The 22032-nt window shown below is 36.6% G+C and overlaps 2 protein-coding genes across 2 annotated transcripts in view; one reads left to right on the top strand and one right to left on the bottom strand.

The window, feature by feature from the left end:
- LOC125267251 (sperm flagellar protein 2-like) overlaps positions 1-17827 on the top strand; it is a 25921-nt gene extending 8094 nt beyond the window's left edge. The window contains exons 10-36 of the mRNA XM_048188708.1: positions 377-545; positions 773-992; positions 1101-1204; positions 1416-1506; positions 2207-2259; positions 2362-2465; positions 3381-3654; positions 3753-3880; positions 4695-4849; positions 5230-5372; positions 7168-7295; positions 7388-7526; positions 8084-8221; positions 8306-8460; positions 9372-9455; positions 9534-9654; positions 10765-10888; positions 10966-11091; positions 11235-11373; positions 12900-13129; positions 13301-13407; positions 14322-14504; positions 14747-14839; positions 15256-15426; positions 16590-16784; positions 17149-17271; positions 17756-17827. Of these exons, the coding sequence (XP_048044665.1) occupies positions 377-545; positions 773-992; positions 1101-1204; positions 1416-1506; positions 2207-2259; positions 2362-2465; positions 3381-3654; positions 3753-3880; positions 4695-4849; positions 5230-5372; positions 7168-7295; positions 7388-7526; positions 8084-8221; positions 8306-8460; positions 9372-9455; positions 9534-9654; positions 10765-10888; positions 10966-11091; positions 11235-11373; positions 12900-13129; positions 13301-13407; positions 14322-14504; positions 14747-14839; positions 15256-15426; positions 16590-16784; positions 17149-17271; positions 17756-17815 (3757 nt within the window). The 3' untranslated portion in view covers positions 17816-17827. The remainder of the gene's footprint in view (positions 1-376; positions 546-772; positions 993-1100; positions 1205-1415; positions 1507-2206; positions 2260-2361; positions 2466-3380; positions 3655-3752; positions 3881-4694; positions 4850-5229; positions 5373-7167; positions 7296-7387; positions 7527-8083; positions 8222-8305; positions 8461-9371; positions 9456-9533; positions 9655-10764; positions 10889-10965; positions 11092-11234; positions 11374-12899; positions 13130-13300; positions 13408-14321; positions 14505-14746; positions 14840-15255; positions 15427-16589; positions 16785-17148; positions 17272-17755) is intronic.
- On the bottom strand, positions 17656-22032 carry LOC125266173 (serine protease FAM111A-like). Its single transcript, XM_048186626.1, has 4 exons — positions 21979-22032; positions 21825-21878; positions 20332-20394; positions 17656-20214 (listed from the first exon to the last, which is right to left on the bottom strand). The coding sequence occupies exons 1-4, from the start codon at positions 22030-22032 to the stop codon at positions 18409-18411; spliced, it is 1977 nt and encodes a 658-aa protein (XP_048042583.1). The 3' UTR covers positions 17656-18408.

Raw genomic sequence — 22032 nt, 5'->3', positions numbered from 1 at the left:
ATTCTGACACAGAATTTTTAAATTCTGCGTCAGAAACAAGCTTCTGTAGTTTTCTATATGAATATATTTTAAAAACTAATTCATTCCTGTAATGCAAAGCTGAATGTTCAGCATCATTACTCGATTCTTCAGTGTCACATGACCCTTCAAAAATAATGCTGATTTGCTGCTCAACATCAATTATTATTTTTTTGTCGAATATAGTTCTGCTTACATGTCTTACTTTTGATCAAATGCATCCTTGCAAAAAATAAATAAATAAAATAATCTTACTGACCCCAGACGTTGGAACAGTAGTGTGTGTGAGGAAATAATATGATATATAAAAAAAAATGCTTTAAAAAAAGGTAAAATGCCCATCTTCACTCTTTCCCAGTCTGATACCAGTGAAGATGATGCAGGAGTGGATGGAGCTGTTTTTCAGTGGTAAGCCGCTGTATGAAGTGGCCAGTGTGCAGCCCACCCCTACTGACCCCACACCAGAACAGATCATTGAGCTGGAGAAGCTCCATATACTCAATAATCAAGACTACAATGAGTATGTGGTAAGGACAGTATGTTGAGAGTATTTTCAGTTACTGTAGATTTATTCTTGATGTAAAGTGTGTTAATGAAATAAATGACACTTTTCACATTGGAGTACATAATCTGTGATCAATTATTTGCCTAAAAACCCTGTAATTGTTTCCTGTGAAATAACAGTCAAGGGATAGATCTTTTACATGCCAGTGCAAGTATTATGTATGTGAATCTTTCTGTTTGCTCACTTCAGGCCATGATGGGTGAGTGGGTTCTGCATGAAGAGGGTGCGAGTCAAGCCTCACCAGTGAATAATGATATTCTGGATCATGTGTTGAGTCGTCTACAGAGCATGATAGTCCGACCCAGTGGCAGCACTCCTCCTCCTCTCTTTCCCCGTTTCACCATTAAAGCATGCATTCTGGGAAAAACCCACTCAGGCAAAACGTCCTGTCTCGCCAAGATCAGCAACGGTAGGAGTTGATGCTTCATCATAATAAGAGCTGTACTGGAATGAAAAGTGCTGTGACACATCTTAACTAAATTTCCTGACTTGCTGTTTGTTGATCTCTGGGAATCAGTCCTTGGCATCCATGTGCTCTCAGTCAACACTTTGATTCAGGATGCTCTATCAGCCTATCAGAAGGAAAAACAGGCTGCGAGTGAAAGCCAAGAAGTGTCACAGGTCAGAAAAACTTATTCTTAGTATTATGTAAGTGTCTTGAGGTAGAAAACCAACAGATCTGATCATATTTAAAAAAAAAAAAAAAAAACGTTATTAGAACAGTTTGTGATCTGTTTTACTGTACTGTTGTCTGTTCGAACATTTTATTTACTACATTATTTACACTGTTTAATTCCCATGTTGGGGCTGACCATGTATTTTCCATGCTCAGAAGAACCTGGAGAGAAATGGTTCTCCGACAGAAGGTATTGAGCAGCCTCAGAGAGATGAAGAGATGGAGACGTCCTCGCCTCTAGAATCAGGTTTGTGAGAATATTAGACAGCTTCTAAAACTGACATTATTTACACTGCCATTCAAAAGTTTTGGGTCAGTAAGATGTTTTTGGAAAGAAAATAATACTTGTATTCATCAAGGATGCATTTAGTTGATCAAAAGTGACAGTAAAGACATTTATAAAAATATGAATCCCTAAAAATATGAAGCAGCACAACTGTTTTCAACATTGATAATAATCAGAAATGTTTCTTGAGCAGCAAATCAGCATTAGAATGATTTCTGAAGGATCATGTGACACTGAAGACTGGAGTAATGATGCTGAAAATTTAGCTTTGATCACAGGAATAAATTACATTGTAAAATATATTTAATAAAAAAAAACAGATATTTGAAAGTGTAATAATATAACAATATTTAACAATATTTCACAGTCCTATTATTTAATTAAATGGTTTTTATTATTCACTTTTATTCATTTCTGTAATAATTGATTACACTTATTCTTGAATTTATTTCTGTAGTTATCATGTAAATTTATTTCCATTTTTTTTCTTTTTTTAATTTAACTACATATTAATTATTTTTTTCCCTCATATTTGGTTCTCCATAAATGTTCTATACCAAACCCAAAACCCAATAAAGATCAGGTTTAACAACAGTGACATTATTTACTCTGCTCACTCAAGTTCCAGTAGTGACCAACTCTTCCGTATGTCTCACAGCAGGACCGCAGCCTCATGAGACATCTGGAGTTCACAAAAAAGAGGACAAAGAAAAAGTAAAAGCAAATACACAACCACTCTCCACACAAACTCTCTGTATTTAGCAGCATTGAGCTTCTTGATATGGTTCGTGACACACACAATGCTGTGTTCTGCAGTGGTCGTTGCGAGCGCAGTGTGGTGCAGCGGTAGAGAAGGCTCTTAGGACAGGCAAAGCTGTTCCTGATCAACTTCTGGTTGACATTATAGTGGATGCCATCAGGTGAAGAGCTGAAATGCTTATTTATATATAATGCTTATTTTCTGACTACACAACACTCTCTGGAATATTTAATTCTGACTCGTCAATCAAAGAATTATGATTCAGACTGTTTTCTGGGGGTTATTTATTCTACAAAACATTTTAAATGTCCCATATTAGGGGGTTAACTGATATAAATTGAATACTGTTCAGCTGGTCATGTGATCATGGTGGTGACTGTACTTATGTAGATAGTATTATATCACGTGAGTGCACCTTTTAGTTTTGTTTTGAATTAATTAACAAATGAACAATTAAAGGGATAGTTCACTCAAAAATGAAAATTATCCCATGATTTACTCATTCTCAAGCCACCCTAGGTGTATATAGCTAGCTATTTTCAGACAGTTATATTAAAAAATATCCTGGCTCTTCGAAGCTTTATAATGGTAGTGAATAGTGGCGTGTGATTTTGAAGCCCAAAAGCGCATCCATTCATCATAAGAGTAATCCATACAGCTCCAGTGGGTTAATAAAGGCCTTCTGAAGTGAAGTGATGGGTTTTTTTAATGGCCATATTTATATCCATATTTAAAACTTTATAAACTTCAATAACTAGTTTCCGGAAAACGGCCGTACGGATTGATTTACAGTGAACGAGTAACCTATGACACAGCAAATGACATAGATGTAGGAGTAGCTTAGACTCCTCTCGCAGTTCAAATAAATATGGCTGCAACAAACTCAAGCTCCTCTTCTTATATCGCAATCCTCCGACATTTCTCTTTCTCTTGTTTTAGACTTCTAATTCATGACCTTTGTTTTGTTTTGCTCTATCCTACGGCCATTTATGAAAAGTGCTATATAAATTAATTTGACTTCTCTTGACTTAGATAGTCTAGTTCTGGTTTGATTTCCTCCTGCTGTGTTCTTCAGGAACATCCCTGCTGATAGTGGCTGGATCCTTGACGGGTTCCCAGTGGACATCACTCAGGCTCAGATGCTGGAGAAAGCTCTGAACGGGACAGAACCTGATGAGACTGAGACAAAAACACAAAGCAACTTATCCACAGACAAAAACACGCCTAAAGATCCATGTCCTCCATCTCCTGCACTGGACGTAGTGGTGCTGTTAGACATTTCAGATGAGCAGGTTCTGGAGCGAGGCGCTCACCAGGCTGGTGTGTTTATTCGGATTGCAGTGCTTGATGTTATTAACTTTAACATCAGTTACTCTTACCAACATGACAAACATGGTTGTTATTAGTATGTATAAGCTGTTATCTTCACCTATTAGTGGACAGAGAGAGCAGAGTCCAGGAGAGAGAAGACAGTGATGCTCCAGATGAAAAGATGAGTGTGACAGATCTGGACACACAAGATCCAGCATCCTTGTCTGATGACAAAAGCCTGGGGATGAAACAGATACAGCACAGGTGTGTGAAAACATACGGTGGTTGTTTTTAGTACACGGGGCATATGATTATATGACATATAATTGTGCACTCAATTATAGTTGGAAAGATACAAGCTTCATTTTGTAATGCCCAAAGTAAACATACGGTGTCACCAGTTTCCAGTTCAGTGTACTGGAAAATAGATTAACATTACATGATCCAGGCAAATCCCGATAGATTAAATGAAGTTGTTTTTTTCTTTTCATTGAATGCTGTTTCACCCCAAAATATGTCATATTCTGGAGAAAATTTTTTGTGACTTTCAGATTTTTTAATAGATTTTCTTAAGGCACAAAATGATCATAAAATATGGAAGCTTGTTTGCACCACTAAATAAAAAATAAAAAAGGTAATTGCGACTTTTTATCTCTCAATTCTAATTTTTTTCTCACAATTCTGACTTTGTTCTCAGAATTGCATGATATAAACTCACAATTGCAAGTTATAAAGTCAAGATTGTGAGAGATAAACTCGCAATTCTGAGAAAAAAGTCAGTATTTTTTTTACCTCAGAATTGGACTTTATAACTCACAATTGTGAGTTTATATGTCACAATTCTGGGAAAAGTTGTCAGAATTGAAAGATATAAACTCACAATTGCAAGAAAAGTCATGTTTGTGAGTTTATATCTCACAATTGCGACTTTATATCACGCAATTCTGAGAAAAAAGAATTGGAGGAAAAAAAGTCAGAATTGTGAGATAAGAAGTTGCAATTGTTGTTTTTTTTTTCAACCATGGAGGAAACAAGCTTCCATATATTATAGTCTTCTGTGTTATGTTTTCTTTAATAGAATCAGTGGGTTCCATGACACATGGCCAAAACTGGAGAAATGGTTTGGTAATCGGCAGAATATTCTTGTGAAAGTCACAGCAGATGTAGATGAGGAAACTCTCTTTAAAAACGTGGAGATGGTTCTGATGGACACTATGGACTCTGTTGAAAAAGGTACATCGACTTGCTTCAGACTACTTAACTCTATAAAACATGACAATGTGTATATAAAAAGTTTGCGTGTTTTTGTTAAGTATTTGATACATGAGATCTTTATAGCAGTATAGCAGACTACTTACATAAAATGCATGTAAATATCAGTTGTATCTCCCAATAATGTCTTAATAAGATAATAAGACTAAAAGGCCTACCTAATTACTGTTCTAATTGTAATTCAGCTTTAAGTTGTACAGACTCATTCAAACAATTTGTAGACTTGAAAGTTTGGAAATCTCCCATTTTTCTACCTACCACTTTAACATTGTCCATTTCCATCTATATTTCCTTGTGTAAATGCATGTCTAGTGAAATTTACTCTCTGTCCTGACCTATAGAAGCAGCTCTGGTTCACTCCAGGAAAATGTCTACATCCTCCTCACCTGAACACACCCGTCCAGAAAGTGCCAGCTCTGCTAAGTCTTCATCAGTGACCCCAAAATCTGCCGGAAGGGTCTACGTGGAGGAACCCTTACCCAAGGCATATACACACACATAACACACCTTCTCTCAGAAGACTGGCAGATGCTTCCATTAAACATGGAAAAATTATGTTCAAAGAGTCTGTTTGACTTGGAATATCAGATGGAAAGCCATTACACTTATCTACTTCCTCTGAAAACGAGGTGTGCTCAGGCGCATTGTTGCCGTGTTGCTGTTTTGAGGCAACTGAAAATGACTGTGCCATTGACCAAGTGAAACCTGGTCTAAAGTCAATGGTCCAGTATTTTTTTTTTCTTTTCCGTTTTTTAAAGGGTGCGTTAGCAACACGTGTACACACAGGGATGTGCAGCAGCACAGGAACATGCCAAATATTAAAAATAAAAGGATTACAATGCTTTAACCCCATGCACGAGCAGATCCATTTCCTCTCTGGAGAGCGTTTAGTCTTTCCGCTTGCAAATTCTGCCATGCAAATAGCAATCCGCCATGGTGCAAGCGCGCCTGCCTTTTAAGGGGAATGGGAGATGACACTCTGACTCTGAAAATGGACAATAAAATGTTGAGAATAAACACACATTTGATCAGTGTTTATTGCATACTGATAGAGGACATGACAGAGTTAGATCAGTTAGTCAAGCTATATTTTTAACGCTATATTTTTAGCTATATTTACCGACTTTATTCTTAAAATTTAATGAGTTTATTCTCAACATTTTATTTTGACTTTTTTTCTCGAAATGTTATAATATTTTGAAAGAGTTTGATGTACTCTGAAAACATATGTTACTGTAGTTCACACTGCCGAAACCAACAATATAACTTTCAGACATCAAAACATCCTCAACATTCCAAAAAGACAATTTATTGCAATTAAAGGCGCTCTAAGCGATCTGACGCGTTTTTAGGCCCAATTTTTTTTTTTTGTCACATACAGCAAACATCTCCTCACTATGCGCTAGCTGCCTGTCCCCTGAACACACTGTAAAAAAACGCGGTCTCTGTAGTCTCCACAAGCTCCGAAAAACGGCAATAAAAACAAACTGATGCAGCCTGGACCACTTAAGATAATAAACATGCTCCAGCCAATAACCGACAAGCAGCGTCAATACGCAAGCTACTTACATTTTAAATGCGCGTTCTATTTCAGGAAGCACGAAGGGGAGGGCCAGGAGGAGGAGGAGGGAGGGTCTAGCTAGCCTCTGTTTTGTTTGACAACACTTCGAACGTCAACAGGAAATTACTCCGCTCAGAATCGCTTAGAGCGCCTTTAAGAATAGAAAGAAAAATTGTACTGCTTTTCAAAAGTTCGGAGTCAGTGTGATTTTTAATGCTTTTGAAAAATACAGTAAAAACAGTAATATTGTATAATATGTTCTTTTACAGTTTAAAATAGCTGTTTTCTATTTAAATATATTTTAAAATGTAATTTATTTCTGTGTAATTAAATGTAAAATTAAATGTAATTAATTTTCAGCATCATTACTCCAGTCTTCAGTGTCACATGATCCTTCAGAAATCATTCTAATATGATGATTTGCTGCTCAAGAAACATTTCTTATTGTTATCAATTTGTTCTGCTTAATATTTTTGAGGAAACCATGAGACATTTATTTCAGGATTCTTTGATGAATAGAAAGTTCAAAAGAACAGCATTTATTTGAAACAGAAAATGAATATAGAACATATAAGACTGTATAGAGGACATAAAATGGTTATGAACGACTAAACTAAAATGTTTTTTGGCACATTTTTATACAATTAAAAAAATATAATATGATCCATTTATATCACGTCAGTTCTTGTGTTTTTCTCCAATATTCATCTTTTTGCAGGAGATCTCAGAGTATCTTGTTCCGTACTGGGAGAACGTCTGTAATTCATATGTGACTAACGTCAAAACAGTGATGCAGAACCTCCGCGGTGAACGTGAGCTCATCATTCACCACCTCTACAACATCCGGTGAGAGAACAGCGCTCATCTGTATGTGACGTGAGGGCTTGTGTATGTGTGTGTGAGTGTATAACGTATGTGTGTGTGTTTGTATGTTTCAGGGAGAACTTCAGGCAGTACCTACAGAAGCCGGATCTGAAACAGGAGTTTGTAAGCGTGTGGCAGCGCGATTATAACAGCGTTCCTGACAACGTCAGAGAGGATGAGGAGACTAAAGGAGAGCTCCATCAGAGGCTGGATGTGAGAAACTCCTGAACTGCAAAACATGATTTTCTTCCTCAGTATTTTTGTCTTGTTATCCACTACAAATATCTAAACATTCTTAATACAAGATACATTTAGTTGAATAAATTCAAAAAGAAGATATAAAGACTTTATGCTTTAAAACAAGTGAGGTAAGAAAAATGAACTTGTTTATTTAAATCACGTTTTGTGTGATATTTTTTTATATCAATATTTTTATTTAACTTCAAAAAGAGGCCTAGTTTGCAGTATATTTATTAGAAATAAGGCAAGGAAATGCATTTTTAAATTATTTATTTATTTATTTTTCTGTGTGTGTTTCATTTAAACCTGTCTCTGTTTAATGTTTTTCAAGTATTTCAGCATTGATGTGGAACATTGAAAACCAATAGAAATTTGATGAAAAAAAATTTAAATAAAAAAAAACCCAACAATTTCAGTGAGCATTTGTTTGTTGCAGGTTTATCACAAATTAGCCACAAATAAACATTTTTCGCAATAAAATATGTGTTCAAACTTTCATTCTAATCAGTGTGTGATTTTAATTCGTGCAGGACTTGCGTGAGCGTCTGTGGGACATCTGTGATAAGCGCAAGGAAGAGGCGGAGCAGGAGAGAGCAGGTGTCATTGATGATGGCTGGTTAGACGATCACACTGCTGTACTAATCAACCATTATTCTGCGTTAATGCAGGTAACACACACTCCTCTTACACATCACAAAACCGCCTGGGATGAGTTTGAAGTCTTATGGTTCTGTTTGTGTGTGTGTGTACAGATTGAAGTGGGCCGCTTTCAAGACTCCCTATGTCTGCTAAGAGATTACTATTCTGCGATGTGTAAAACCGCGTTTCCTGAATCCACGCGTGGCTTCACTCGCATCCCATTGCTTGACATCACTGCAGATGAGCACGAGCAAGAGGAGTCAGAAATGTAAAAAGAGCCATTACATATCATGATTTATCATCATGTCACTGACATTACAGGACTATAGACCTTCTCCTGAGCTACTGTAGTTGTCCATCTCATAGTGTATAATATGACATAATGACTTTGGCTGTGTTCAGAATAGCATATACTAGTTTTGCAGTCTGCATGCAAATTTTCACCTATTTGACAACGTCACTGTATGGAATATTGTATCCCAAAATGCAGTGTGCACTTATTTTCCTTCAGTTTCCAGTGTGACAAATGAACCGAATTAACGTTTTTATCATACTGCCAAGAGTTTGATGTCAGAGGTGATGCTGGTCACCATTTGTAGAGCTGAATATGTTCACAATAAGGTCATGTGTGACAAAGTAATAAGGTCAAGTCACATTTATTTACATAGCGCTTTATACAGATTGTTTCAAAGCAGCTTCATATTAATAAACAGGAAAATAACAGTGTAACGTAAAATTCTTCAATTATAAAACCAATTTCTGCTGTAAATCAGCTCTACGGAAGACTATAGTGTCATTATTCATTTCAAGTCTTTTCAACTCAAATTTAGATTTAAATTAGTTCAATAACAGGGTCGATGTTGCGAAGTTAGTGTCATTATCCAGCTCAACTGAGTTCTCGTCCTATAGTGTCAGTGCAGTTAAATATTACAATAATATTACTGAATATTGTCTTTCAAACATTTTACAATGTGACAACAATGTAGCAATATGCATAATGCCTACTGTTGTACATACTCTTTTAAATAAACAGTAAGCAATATACAGTACAGTGTATACTGTGTAGTGAAAGTTATTCAATTCTGAGCATAGACATTGTTTTGTTCAGTAAAGATGTTTAGATAGACAGTGACATACTTGATGTTTGATGTGTTAATATATTATACATTCATATTTCAGCTCTGGCCCTGCGCTGTTAGAAAAACCTGCAAAGAGTGCTGAAGAAAAAGAATCTGAAATGGAGGATAAGAAGAAAACTAAAGTGTATGTGTGCTTTTCATTTTTGGATGTGTTTAAAAATAAGCGTGTTTGTTGAATAACAGGATATGTTTGTGCTGTCAGGTTTCCATTGGTTTCCTGCAAATCTCCCACTTCTGAGCTCCTCAGACAGATTCTGCACCATCCTGATGAGAAACTACTGCAGGAGTTCTTCCAGACAGCACTCACCGCCGTCAGGAGCATGGTGTGTGTTTATATCTGTGTGTTGATTATAAGAAATGTTGTTTAGCTTAAAAATATGGGCCATATTTGTTGTTACTGATATACACCTTCTGCAAAATGCAATTTGTTTACTTAAAAAAAACTTGCAGCATCTTTCAGTTAAGGCAAGAAATATTCCTCTGAAATGCATCATGTTGACGGAAATCTTTGAAAAGCCCTTTTTTAGGAACTCAAATCAATGAACAAATCTGAAAAGATTTAGAAATTGAGTCAAAATGCAGATAACAATAGATAATCTATAATTTGATTGAAAACAGTGGTTTAATGCTGTGTAAATTAAAAATCTAAAAATCAAAATTGCATCAATGAACTCAATCACATATTAAAAACAGCTATTTTTGATTTTGTAATTTCTATAATAGTGGCTTACTAATGTGAATAAATTGTTCATAAACAACAATGCAACAGTGCACATAAAAGTTTGGGTTCAGTAAGATTTTTTTTAAAGAAATTAATACTTTTATTCCTCAAGGATTCTTTAAATTGATCAAAAATGATGGTATGATTTTTGGTTAAAAAAATATACATTTCAAATAAATGCTGTTCTTTTAAACTTTCTAATCATCAAAGAATCCTGAGAAAAAAAAATGTATTATGGTTTCCACAAAAATATTAAGCAGCGCAACTGTTTTCAACATTGATAATAATCAGAAATGTTATCTTGAGCAGCAAATCAGAATATTAGAATGATTTCTGAAGGATCATGTGACACTGAAGACTGGAGTAATGATGCTGAAAATTCAGCTTTGATCACAGGAATAAATTACATTTTAAACAGTATTTCACAGTATTACTGTTTTAATGTATTTTTGAGCCAATAAATGCAGCCTTAGTGAGCAGAAGAGACTTCTCAAAAATATTAAAAACAATATTTTATTTCTATTTTTCATTAGTGTTTTATTATAATGTTGATTCTTTAATCTTTTTATCCATGTTTGGACATTTTACAGTTTATTTTACAAAAACGATAGTTCCTACTCAGAATTCTTTTTGGAAAGGCTATGAGTTGAAAAAATGGTGAAACACTCCCCTGTGCCGGCACATCTTTCTTTACCTGTGTTTGTTGTGTCAGGTGTTGGCAGAGACGCAACAGCGAGAAGAAGAGGAAGGTGATGAAGAACAGAAGCAAATGGAGACACAGAGAGTGCAGACTTCAAACTCTGCTACGGACAATAAGAAAGCAGGGAAAAAGAAAGGTAAAGACCCTCTACTCAATCACATGTGTAAGTTTCAGCTCTGTTATGTGTTGACACGAAGGTCTGTGTTGTTTTAGGTGCTCCCACTCCTCCTCAGGAGCCCAGTCCTCTGCCCACAGTGGTGAAGAACCCTGAGGAGATCAAGAGGAGGGCAGAGAGGAAGAGAATCAAACAGGAGTTCACAGCCGCACTGAAACGTGAAGGTACGCCATGAGCTCTTGGCTGATATCTTGTGATACCTGTTATGTTGGGCTTTTGTATATCGTTGTGTAAACAGTACAGAGCTTCAGGATGTTTGTGTGTGTGTGATGTGTAAACAGTAAGAATGTGCTGTGTTTGTGTGCAGAACATGCGGTGAAGCTGCGTCTGGAGCTGGTGAAGGCTCATGCGCTGAGAACCGTGAGCAGTCTTCAGCAGAGAGCCGAGCAGGGCTACAGGAACATGGAGGAGTGGCTGCGAGCTCGCTTCCTGTCTGAGATGAACAGGTGAGAGGAGAGGAGGGGGACGGACGGGTGACGGCAGACCAGGAGAGGATGAGAACACTGTCTCTGCTTTCTTGATTGAAATCCATTTAGCTGCAGAGATGAATGTAAATGATAAATATACTACTAAAAGGCATATCAGAAATAGCCAGGTCCTATGTCACTCCCGAAAGCACAGTATAAAGCAAAAAATTAAAATTTGCTAAATAAATTGACTCTGCATTTTTTTTAAAATTAAGATTAGCCTAAAATTAGTTCAGTACAACAAATACTATAGTGTATAAAATCTTGTTTTGCAATAAAAAATTCTTAGGCAACTTATTTTAAATAAACTTTTTATTTTATTTTTGTTTTTGCAAGAAATCTCTAATACTCACCAAGTCTGCATTTATTTAATCAAAAATGCAGTAAAAACAGTAATATCGTGATTTTTATAATATTAATGTTAGTAATATTTTAATATATTTTAAAATGTAATTTAAGCAGCCATAAGTCCAGTCTTCAGTGTCACCTGATCTTTTATAATAAGAAATGTTTCTTGTGCAGCAAATCAGCATATTAGATTGATTTCTGAAGGATCATGTGACACTGAAAATTACATTTAAAGGTCCCGTTCTTCGTGATCCCATGTTTCAAACTTTAGTTAGTGTGTAATGTTGCTGTTAGAGTATAAATAAAATCTGTAAAATTTTAAAGCTCAAAGTTCAATGCCAAGCGAGATATTTTATTTAACAGAAGTCGCCTACATCGAACGGCCAGTTTGGACTACATCCCTCTACTTCCTTCTTTAATGACGTCACTAAAACAGTTTTTTGACTAACCTCCGCCCACAGGAATATACAAGAGTTGCGTTTGTAGAGTGTGTTTGTCGCCATGTCGTCGAAACGCTGTTATTTTCATCCCGCAGTCCAATCACCGGGTCTGATTCCGGCTCAAATTGATAGGGTAAAATTAAAGACATGTTTACAATAACACTGAGCGCGTGCATCTCCACGTTATGGTAAGAGGCGTGACTTTTCCGGGCACGGTGCGCTCAGAGCTGTCGAATCACAACACAGGAACCGCTGGCACAATCAGAACTCGTTACGTATTTCTGAAGGAGAGACTTCATAGAACAAGGAAGTCATCAGCCCGTTTTTATGACAGTGGAAACAGCGGTATACAGATAAGTAAATTATGTGAAAAATACTTTGTTTTTTTACACGCGAAACATGAACACGTTATATTGCACACTATAAACACAATCAAAGCTTCAAAAAAACACGAAAAACGGGACCTTTAAAATATACAGATATATAGAAAAAATAGAAATTGTAATATTTCACTACATTTCTGTTTTACTAATTTTTGATGCATTAAATGCAGCCAGACTTCTTTTAAAAACATTCATTCATTCGGTTGACTCTTTATGAAAATATGACTGGGACATATTCTTATGTTTCAGAACATTTACCCCAAAATACCATATGTCCTTCTCATCATACTGTACACATATATATGTGCATTAATATGTTTGCATGTGTTTCCAGTATCGACCAGCTGACAGAGTTTGTGCGGAAGCACATTGAGAATGGAGTTCAGATCCATCATGAGCTCGTTCTGCAGAGCGCTGATTTCTGTGTGGATGGAGACACGCGTATCGTGGCGAGTCCAGCATCCGCTCCACGCCGATCCCTGCTGGAGAAGCCCAAGAACAGCACTCTCACAGTCCAACAGCTGCACATCCTCTGTGCTCAGCTGCACAAGACCGCCCCAACTGGTCAGAATCAGCATTACATTTCTGTCATTAGTTATTTTTTGAGTGAACAATTCCACTAATATTGTGTGCTAAACTGAATAAACAGATTAATAGATCAACAGAACTAAGCAGAAATTAACTGAATTGAACATGTTAGAGTTGAATTTAGTAACTTTATTGTGTTGTGTTTAGGTCTGCTGTGCAGTAATGAGTTGACTGAAGTTCTGCATGAATTAACCTCTCCTCACATGGGTAGTGACGTCCTACCTGAGCCCTGGATGCACATCACTCCCTCACAGGTACATCTTCACTCAAACACCTCCATCTCTGACTAGCAGAGCAAATTATGGTTTGTTGTGTGTCTTTGGTTGCAAACAATCACACTTAATTTTCTTTCCCAAAGAACCATTGATTAAAGTCGACATGAAACAGAAGTTGTGATCGTCTTTTCTTCCCTAATGTGATGTATCTGAGTGAAACAGCTTCTCCAACAAGAAAAATATGTAGGGCAGAACTTAATTTTGTTCATCAGGAATTGTTTGGACTGTTGTTGTTTGCTATTGGTGGATCTCATGTGAGTGACAGGTTGCCCCGCCTTCACACCAGTAAACACATCATCAGAGAAGAGATGTCGCTGCAAGATTATAAGGACACATGAATTTAAAAAATGATGTGCACAGATAAATCATTTATAATAAATCCTGCAATATTCCATAAAAAATATGAATTGTGCGTTTTGATTACATGGTGACTTTAATAAGGAAGTGGCTGGAATTTATTCATTTTGAAAGTGTCTTCATTGCTTTGGCTTGGTATATAAAAAAGTGAAAAGGTTGAAAAATGTTTTTCACCTCAGCTTCCTGCTTCAATAGAAAATGCATCCAAACAGAAAAAAACTGTGCTTCTCAAGAGATTCCACAGGGTCTATTAATTTAGACTTAATCTCGTCTGATTATAACGATAAATGTCAAATTATATTTACTAATATCCACAATATATTTATCAAATATGATACACATAAAACTATTAAAGATAAATTCAAAATTAGTTTGGTGGAGCTTCACAATAAGACAAAACGTGAAGAATACACAATTTTGAGATCACCAATGTTAAGACATCGTAACTGACAAAAACACAAATCATGTCAAACGACAGATTAGCCTGTTTGTACTCACATGATAATGAATGTGCTATTGTGTGTGTGTGTGTGTAGGTTGAAGAGCTGGTGTGTGTGTTAGCTCAGGACTCAGAGATGCTGGATTGGCGTCAGTTTCTGCTCAGTGCTGCTCTGCCGTGGCCGTTTCCCTCTCAGATTCAGCTGTTAAAAACCCTCCAGCGCTTCAGAGCCGTCGACACTGCAGGAACTGGACTCATCACACAACAACAATACACACAGGTCTGTTACACTCACACACATTTCACAGAACTTCACTGCAACTGATATCTGTAAACACAAAATGTTTATATTATTTCACTTTTACTGCCTTTTTATAATGAAAATATGGTTCCACAGATAATTTGATTCCAATTGCATGCTACTTCTACAATTAAAATTAATTAAAACAAACCTCAAAAATATGAATGTGCTACATTTCTCTCCATTAGTTTAGTTTATCATTTGTTTTGTTCTGTGATCAGGTTGAATTGTGGTTTCCCAGTGAAAGAGATCTTCCTGTCCCAGATGACCCATCTGAACCTCTGCCCTACGACAGACTAGCCAACCTTAAGAAGGTAATGACACATGAAGGATTTTTACAACTTTAAGGGGGGTCTTTTTTTTTTTTTACATTTTTTACATTGCATTGAAAAATTCACAAAATAATCTCCAGTGATTTGCCTCTAAAACTGTTATAAACTTGTTAAAATAGACTTTCTAACTTTCTGAGGTGCTGAAGATCAGAAAGTGTTATTTTTGCTGATCAGTTTCAATAAATGGCCTTTTTGAGGAGAACACTTCTGAAGTTCTGCAGGTTGATTCCTCATGATCTGACCCCTTTAATGCTTTGAGCAGTAAAACATCACTGAATACAGTAAATGCATTAATATTGATGGCTTTGAAACTTTGAGACTCTAATGTTTCTCTGATGTTCTGATCATATAATCTGTGTATGAACATGCATATGTTTTTTCCTTCTTTATATGTGCAGTTGTTCTTCAGTCTGTTTGCAAGCTCACACTCATCCCCGCTGATGCTGGACTATCTGAGAATGCTGCTGTATTTCTGCTGCCATCCTGAACCATCTCAGGGCTTCACCAGAGCGCTGGGCCTCGTGATCGGACACACACTGTACTACAAACACACCGGGCCCCTTACACAGGTGCACACACACACACACACACACACGTTTCCATAGGCGTAATGTTTTTTATACTTTCTATCCCCCTACACTACCCCTACCCCTAAACCTACCCATCACAGGAAACTGTGCACATTTTTACTTTCTCAAAAAAACTCATTCTGTATGATTTATAAGCCTTTTGAAAAATGGGGACATGGTGTAATGTCCTCATAAGTCACCCTCTCCTTGTAATACCTATGTCATATGAAAGACTTAACATAAGATGTGTCACTCGTATTGTTTTGAATGGGAGAAAGTGCAACGCGCAATATGGAGGAATAAGTCCTACCTTCTAAATAAGAGCCAATCGCTGATTGGTAAAGTCATCGCATCACTGCAGCGGCCGTTAGAATCACCGGTTTCTATAGAAACAGTCAGACGCAAGAGATGCGAATTTAGGTCTGTGCATGCGCATTAGCTTGATCCAGCCTAAAAAATACAGTTTTTTGTCATGATTTGAGCACTTAGAAACAAAATTTATGAGACAGTTGTTGTCAGATTTCATTGGTGATTTCAAGTATGAAATTTAATTGAAAGCTTGGCAAACAGCTTTAGAGAATTTGATGTTTCCTCATTCAAAGAGGAGTTGCACTTGCCAGCGGCACAAAAATGGGGTATGCAGTATATGCAGTGCATAGGGGCGCCGCATGGAGGGGGGCGCCATTGTGCCAATGAACCATGATCTTGCATACCCCTCAGCAAATGTGCAGTTGCGACCCTTGCACTTGCATACCCAAAAGGCATTTCAAAGATGGCCACTGAGTGAAATGACTTGCCTTAAAGGGACTTTGATCATACCCATGTCATTATACAAATTTGTGTCATTATACAAATGATATGTCACAAAAACGTACACACGCGCGCGCACACACACACACACACGCACCTAACGGACTCTTCTGAGCTGATGAGTTTGTGGGTGAATTTCACAAAACCTGTGAGGACTTGTTGGGGTCATATTTTACACCAATATCAAAAGATAGAAAATTAATTCTTTTCAGGACAATTAAGACTTTTTGCATCATAACATTTTAATGACAATTAAGCGTATTAATCTTGCTTATTGTTTTTTACTTGTCATTACTGTAATGTGCAAAAATAATCTATTTGTATTAGTTCAATCCGCTGTGTTTCTGCTGTAGTCTGTGCCGTATATGGAGGGCGCTGGAGTTAAGGAGTGTGACGCTGCTGATGAAGAGGAGAGAGGGGTGGAGTCTGATGAAGTGGGCGTGTCAGTTGATGATGTGCTCAGAGTTCTGAGTCGTGGAGATGATCACGTCTCTTCACATCTGAACCGCTTCCAGCCGAACCGCAGGAGCAGAGATGAATTCAGAGAGGTACAATATAACAGCTCTGATCTAAAACTAAAAACATCCATCAGCCCATCTAAATCCTCATTTCATGTGAATTATTTTAATTCAAAATATAAACAAATGAATAACCTTTCAATTTAAAATAGCAAGCAAGATGTCAAAAATACTTAACAAATCATAAACATAGCTAACAATTATTAACCATAACCAATAATGTGCATGTGTCAGTCACTCTAATAATTGTCTCATAAATGTAGGGCTATTTTGTGACATATTTGTGTGTCCAGTAGATGTTTTGAAGCAGAGCAACATAATCTGTTGTTCTGTAGATCAGAAGATGATCCAGAGTCTCTACAGGACTGTTTTTAATGTGTTGTCGTGTGTTCAGGAGCTGCTGAAGGTGTTTATGGAGTTGGGTTTTAAGGCTGAGGAGAAGATTGTTTTCTCCACACTTTCCCAGCATCCCTTTTTGCAGGATCTAATGGAAGGATCCTCACAGTACCTGCTTCCTGTGAGTAACACACAAACATGTGATCTCACACACACTACAACAGAGCTCAGTGGTAAGAGCTAAATATGTTCCAATTAAACGTGCTAAAGAGGATGTTTTGTTTTATACATTTTTGCAATATTACTTGAAACTGTCTTTACTAACTGATAAAAGACTATTTATTAGGTGCACTGAAAGGAATAATATTAAGAGAGGAATAAGAGAGGAATAATATCAAGATTGCAGGAACTAAATGGATTAATTCTGCTTGCATTAAAACTTCCATTTGAAACATTTTCAGAAGGTTTTGTGGCTTTTATTCCATGTTTCATGCAAACTTTGTTTCAATAGGAAATACATCAACACTGAACAGAAAAAATGCACTCGTCAAGCCTTTTGATTGAATATTTATTGTAATTTATTATGTGAAATACAAATGAAGTGTGTATTTTTGCTAAAACATAAATGTGTATTAATTAATTGTGATTATATGTCTTCTTTATAGGACATTCACAGAATTTTCCAGACCCAACAAACTGAAGATCCTCAAAGCTTCTCAACATGACCAACACAAACATGAAGGTACATGCTAATGCTAAATTCATCATGAAAGCATGAAGAACAGTGAACTGCTGAAATTACCCTTTAATAATAAACTCTAAATGTTTCTAAATGTATTTATTGTAGTGGAGATACACATTTGCTTGTAGCTGTGTATTCTTGTCTAATATTACAGCAATTCGGTGGAATCGATTCATTTAGTGCATTTGTGTGATTCAGAGATGACTGATGTGGATGACTGAATATGATTGCTTACAACAAAAGCAAAATAATCATAAATCAATGTAAAATCAGCATAAAACCTCAACACAAATGTAAAGTAAAAATATTATCTAAAAAATAGATGTTAATGAATATATCAAATACACAGGTGTGTATGAATAACAATGTAAATAAAATAAATGAACTGTGAATGAACAATAAAGAAATAACTGTATCTTTAGTCTCTGCAAAATGAATAATGTCCATTTGCTGCTGTCTTTGCACATGTCAGATCCACAAACACCCACAGCCACAGGTGAGATACATGACTTGACATTTGTCAAAAATTATGGAAACAGAGAGTAAAAAGCAGCATAGACATGTGGACAGATCCATTCAAGACTCTTCAGAGTCTTTGGCATCAGCCATCACAACGTCGGACTTATTCTCTGGATCTTTTTTGGTGTAGGGCTCTAAGATTTTGACAATATCATGCAAACCTTTAGCCTCAGCCTGTGCTTTGATGTTATCCAGGATGGGCTGTATGGAAAAGCTGTATTCCATAACGCTCCAAGTTTTAGGCCCTTCTTCTTTGTACACATAGCCACCAGTATGGATGCCAATCAGATTGCAATCTACATCAAAAACTGGAGAGCCAGAAGATCCATGAAAGAAACAAGAGTCATAAGTAATCTTGTTTTCATATTTTGAGAAGTCCCATTTCTGTTTCGATTTCACCTCCATCATAACATTAATGAGATGGGCATTTTCAGATGCATGTTTATTTGCAGCCTCCAGTCGATTCTCTCTCTCAATGATGAAACAGGGGTCCATTTTCTTGACCCCTTCTCCTGGATGTCCCACAATGCAGATCTGACCTCTGTTAGGAGGGTATGGACTGTAACAACTGAGCAATTCAGGATACTCCCCAATTTCATCAACAGAATCCAATTCAAGAAGAGCATAGTCAAGATACCTTCCACTCTCATCTATCCCATGAAAGCAAGCTATGAGTTTTTTAACTTGTATGTACTTGGTCTCCTTTGCTTCCACACCTTCATATCGAAATACTGCGGTGAAGGTCTTTGTAAGCTCCATGGAGAAAGGGACATATTCTCCAATAACATGAGCATTAGTGAGAATGAACCTTGAATCTTGAATCTTGAAGAGTAAGAAGCCGGTTCCTTCACAAGACTCCCCGACTCGAATCTGACACACAGAGTCAGAGAGTCTCATGAGCTCCTTCACTTTCCTCACCTCTGAAAAATTCGCAACACTTTTATGATATTCTTCTCTGAATATTTGGACCAGTGACTTGTTCTCTTGTTTCCCTCGCTTCTTTAATGTCTCCAGTAAATCTTTAAACTGACCACGCAGAATTCCCAGAATCTCTTTAGATTCGTCTAAGCATTTAACTACATACCACTTAGTTGAGGCATTGTTTGAATTTGTCATGTTTCCATCTTGTTTTTTTTCTTGCTCAGTGTTGATGGGATTCTGGCTTGGGCCAGCATTTTCTGCCGCGTCAGAATCTGAAGCTTCATTAGGCTCAGTTTTGACATGAATCTCATCATCCCAACTCTCCGGTTGATTGTCACTGATAACAACTACCTGGAAAGACTTTCTGTCAAGAACCTCCACAGGCATTGACAATTCATGTATTGTCTCTGTACTAATCTCAGAAAGTCCACAGTCTTTACTGAAAATGACATTGTTGAATCGTCCATCACGTTTAAGAGCAGTTTTGACGTTCTCTCCTTTGAATGCAAACACACAAACATAACGAACCCTTTCCCTCAAAGCTTCGCTCTTCAGTAAACATGTCACTGTTGGTCCTCCTCCTTTTTCAACCCAAAAGGTGACTAATGCTTCAGGTTTACTTCTTTTACTGAGGAGTGAAGGATCTGCAGTTGTTTGTTGATTTGTAGAACTATTTCTATCCTTTTGGACAAAGGTTATATCTAAGGTCTCCTCTTTTTCAATAAGACAGCAGGGGAAATCAGTCTTCACAGCAGCTCTAGGAACTTCTCCTTTGGATCTTTGGATGAGTATTTCTTTCTGCATGTTCTTCTTTTTGTCTTTTTCATCCCTGAATTGTTTGCTTGTATTAAGAGCCTCAAGCACAGTCATGGATGTTTTACATGCCACTAAAAATGTCTTGTAGTTTAAACGAAACAGGAAAGTGTGTTTCTCTTCAGCTTTCTGTTAAAATGAGGGGAAAAAACTATTTATGTACACAAACATTCAAGTGAATTCCTCTGAAGAAATGTTTTTTGTAATGAATGATTCATTATACATGTGTTACAGTAAGTGATCTACCTGCTCCAGATCTTTTGAGGGTTCCTCTTCAGCTTCTTTCTTAATTAAATCAGCAGTCGTTTTCTGAGAAAATATCAACAACAGTGAAGTTAATGCAGGCTTTCCACTGTCTACATATTTCTACCATAATTTAAATCATGAAAAGGACAGGTAAGCATTGTTATGACCCTATCACTCCAAAAATGATGTAGCAAAGCAAAACAAATGACTTTTTACCCTGAGAGGGAAACAAATATACCTCAATAAAATACAGTATACAGAACACTCAAAAACATCCGCTGTAATGGACAAGTCGGAATCTGTGATATTTTATTACAGTTCAAAGGGAATATTATTGATTTGTTACCATTCCATCTGTGACCTTTTTCTTTATATTAACAATGGGAGTTGAAGAACAATCATTTTTATAAAAGTCTGTATAAGAATATCAAAATATGGTAATAAAAACCTAAGGAATTTATCAGTGTTTGTCCCAGGTAAACACAGATGCTGCGTCCAAATATGCCCAAGAGTTTAGATATAAATCAGAATTTCTTAAAAATAAAAAAAGGAGTTTTCTTAGAGAATTTGCATTTGTGAATATAAAATTTGACAAGAAAGAGTAGTAAATTCAGTACAAAATTTAAAATGAGAAGGGTCTAAATTCAGAGAGAGACCAAAAAACACATTTTTGGGGGGCTTATGCAGAAGTTCGACGATAGATATCTTTTAACAAAGTTTGTAAAAATCAACCCAAAATACTTTGCAATACACTCAGTCCCAAAACAAATGGTTAATCGTCTCTTCAAAATGATGACAAAAGGTGCACATGGGGGAAATATTATTATTAAATTTAGCTAGTATATAATTACCTGGGTAGCAGTTGTGGATAATTTTAATAGAGACTTCAACAACTTTACTAGATAAAAAATAATTAAGCAGAAGAAGCCATAAATCTTCCCAAATTATATAATTAAATTTGTTATTCCAAAAGCGAGATCTGATTTCTGTAAGAATTTAACTTTTTTTGTTTGTTTGTTTGACAAACTGCTGAGAAGACAAATAGATCAACAAATAGATTTGTGCTGTCAAAAATAGTAGGAGAGCATAAAGGACCTTTAGGGCCAGGATTAACTAAAGATTTGACACAATCAGGAATTGCACCAAAAACAATGGCATACTCTCTTAGGGGGACTGGGAAAGATAATTCTTGCATAAAGTGTTCATATGAGAGCAAGACGTCCGAATTCAAAGTTGTTAAAAAAAAAAAAGAAAGTACCCAGATGACCTACTACTTCTGAAGTGCACATTCAATGGACACTTTACTATCACATGAGGCCACGGGAGAGGATTTGTGAATGGAAGTGAAGCAATGTAACTGATGGCACATGACAATGACAACACGGCAGATGTAGTACGTCCAGATTTCATTCAAACTATATAGAACACTTTTTTAATGGTTGCAAAACAAGATTCAAGCCAATTGTAGTACCTAGTATATAGTATGCGATTACCTGAACATTGTCACTAGCTTGTGACGTCTCCCCAGGTTCATCGTCTCTGGCAGTCTGCTTTTTATGAAAGAGATGACGACAATTCCATTAGAACTAAGCCTAAACCCAACACAGTGTCTGAGCATAGAGAATGAGAAAGACAACAGTCACCCACAGGACTCTGAAGGTCCACCAGCTTCGGTTTTTTGTTGGGTGGTTCTTTAGGCAT

The sequence above is a fragment of the Megalobrama amblycephala genome, linkage group LG4 (assembly GCF_018812025.1).
Source record: "Megalobrama amblycephala isolate DHTTF-2021 linkage group LG4, ASM1881202v1, whole genome shotgun sequence".
NCBI lineage: Eukaryota > Metazoa > Chordata > Actinopteri > Cypriniformes > Xenocyprididae > Megalobrama > Megalobrama amblycephala.
This window is presented reverse-complemented; position numbering and strand designations above follow the sequence as displayed.

What these genes read in the sequence shown, in the direction of transcription:
- LOC125266173 (XM_048186626.1), bottom strand. Translation starts at nt 22,032, where the DNA reads ATGCCTAAAGAACCACCCAACAAAAAACCGAAGCTGGTGGACCTTCAG. An exon ending in AAGCTAGTGACAATGTTCAG is followed by an intron (nt 20,395 to 21,824) that starts GTAATCGCATAC and finishes ATATTTTCTCAG; the next exon opens with AAAACGACTGCTGATTTAAT. An exon ending in CCTCAAAAGATCTGGAGCAG is followed by an intron (nt 20,215 to 20,331) that starts GTAGATCACTTA and finishes TCATTTTAACAG; the next exon opens with AAAGCTGAAGAGAAACACAC.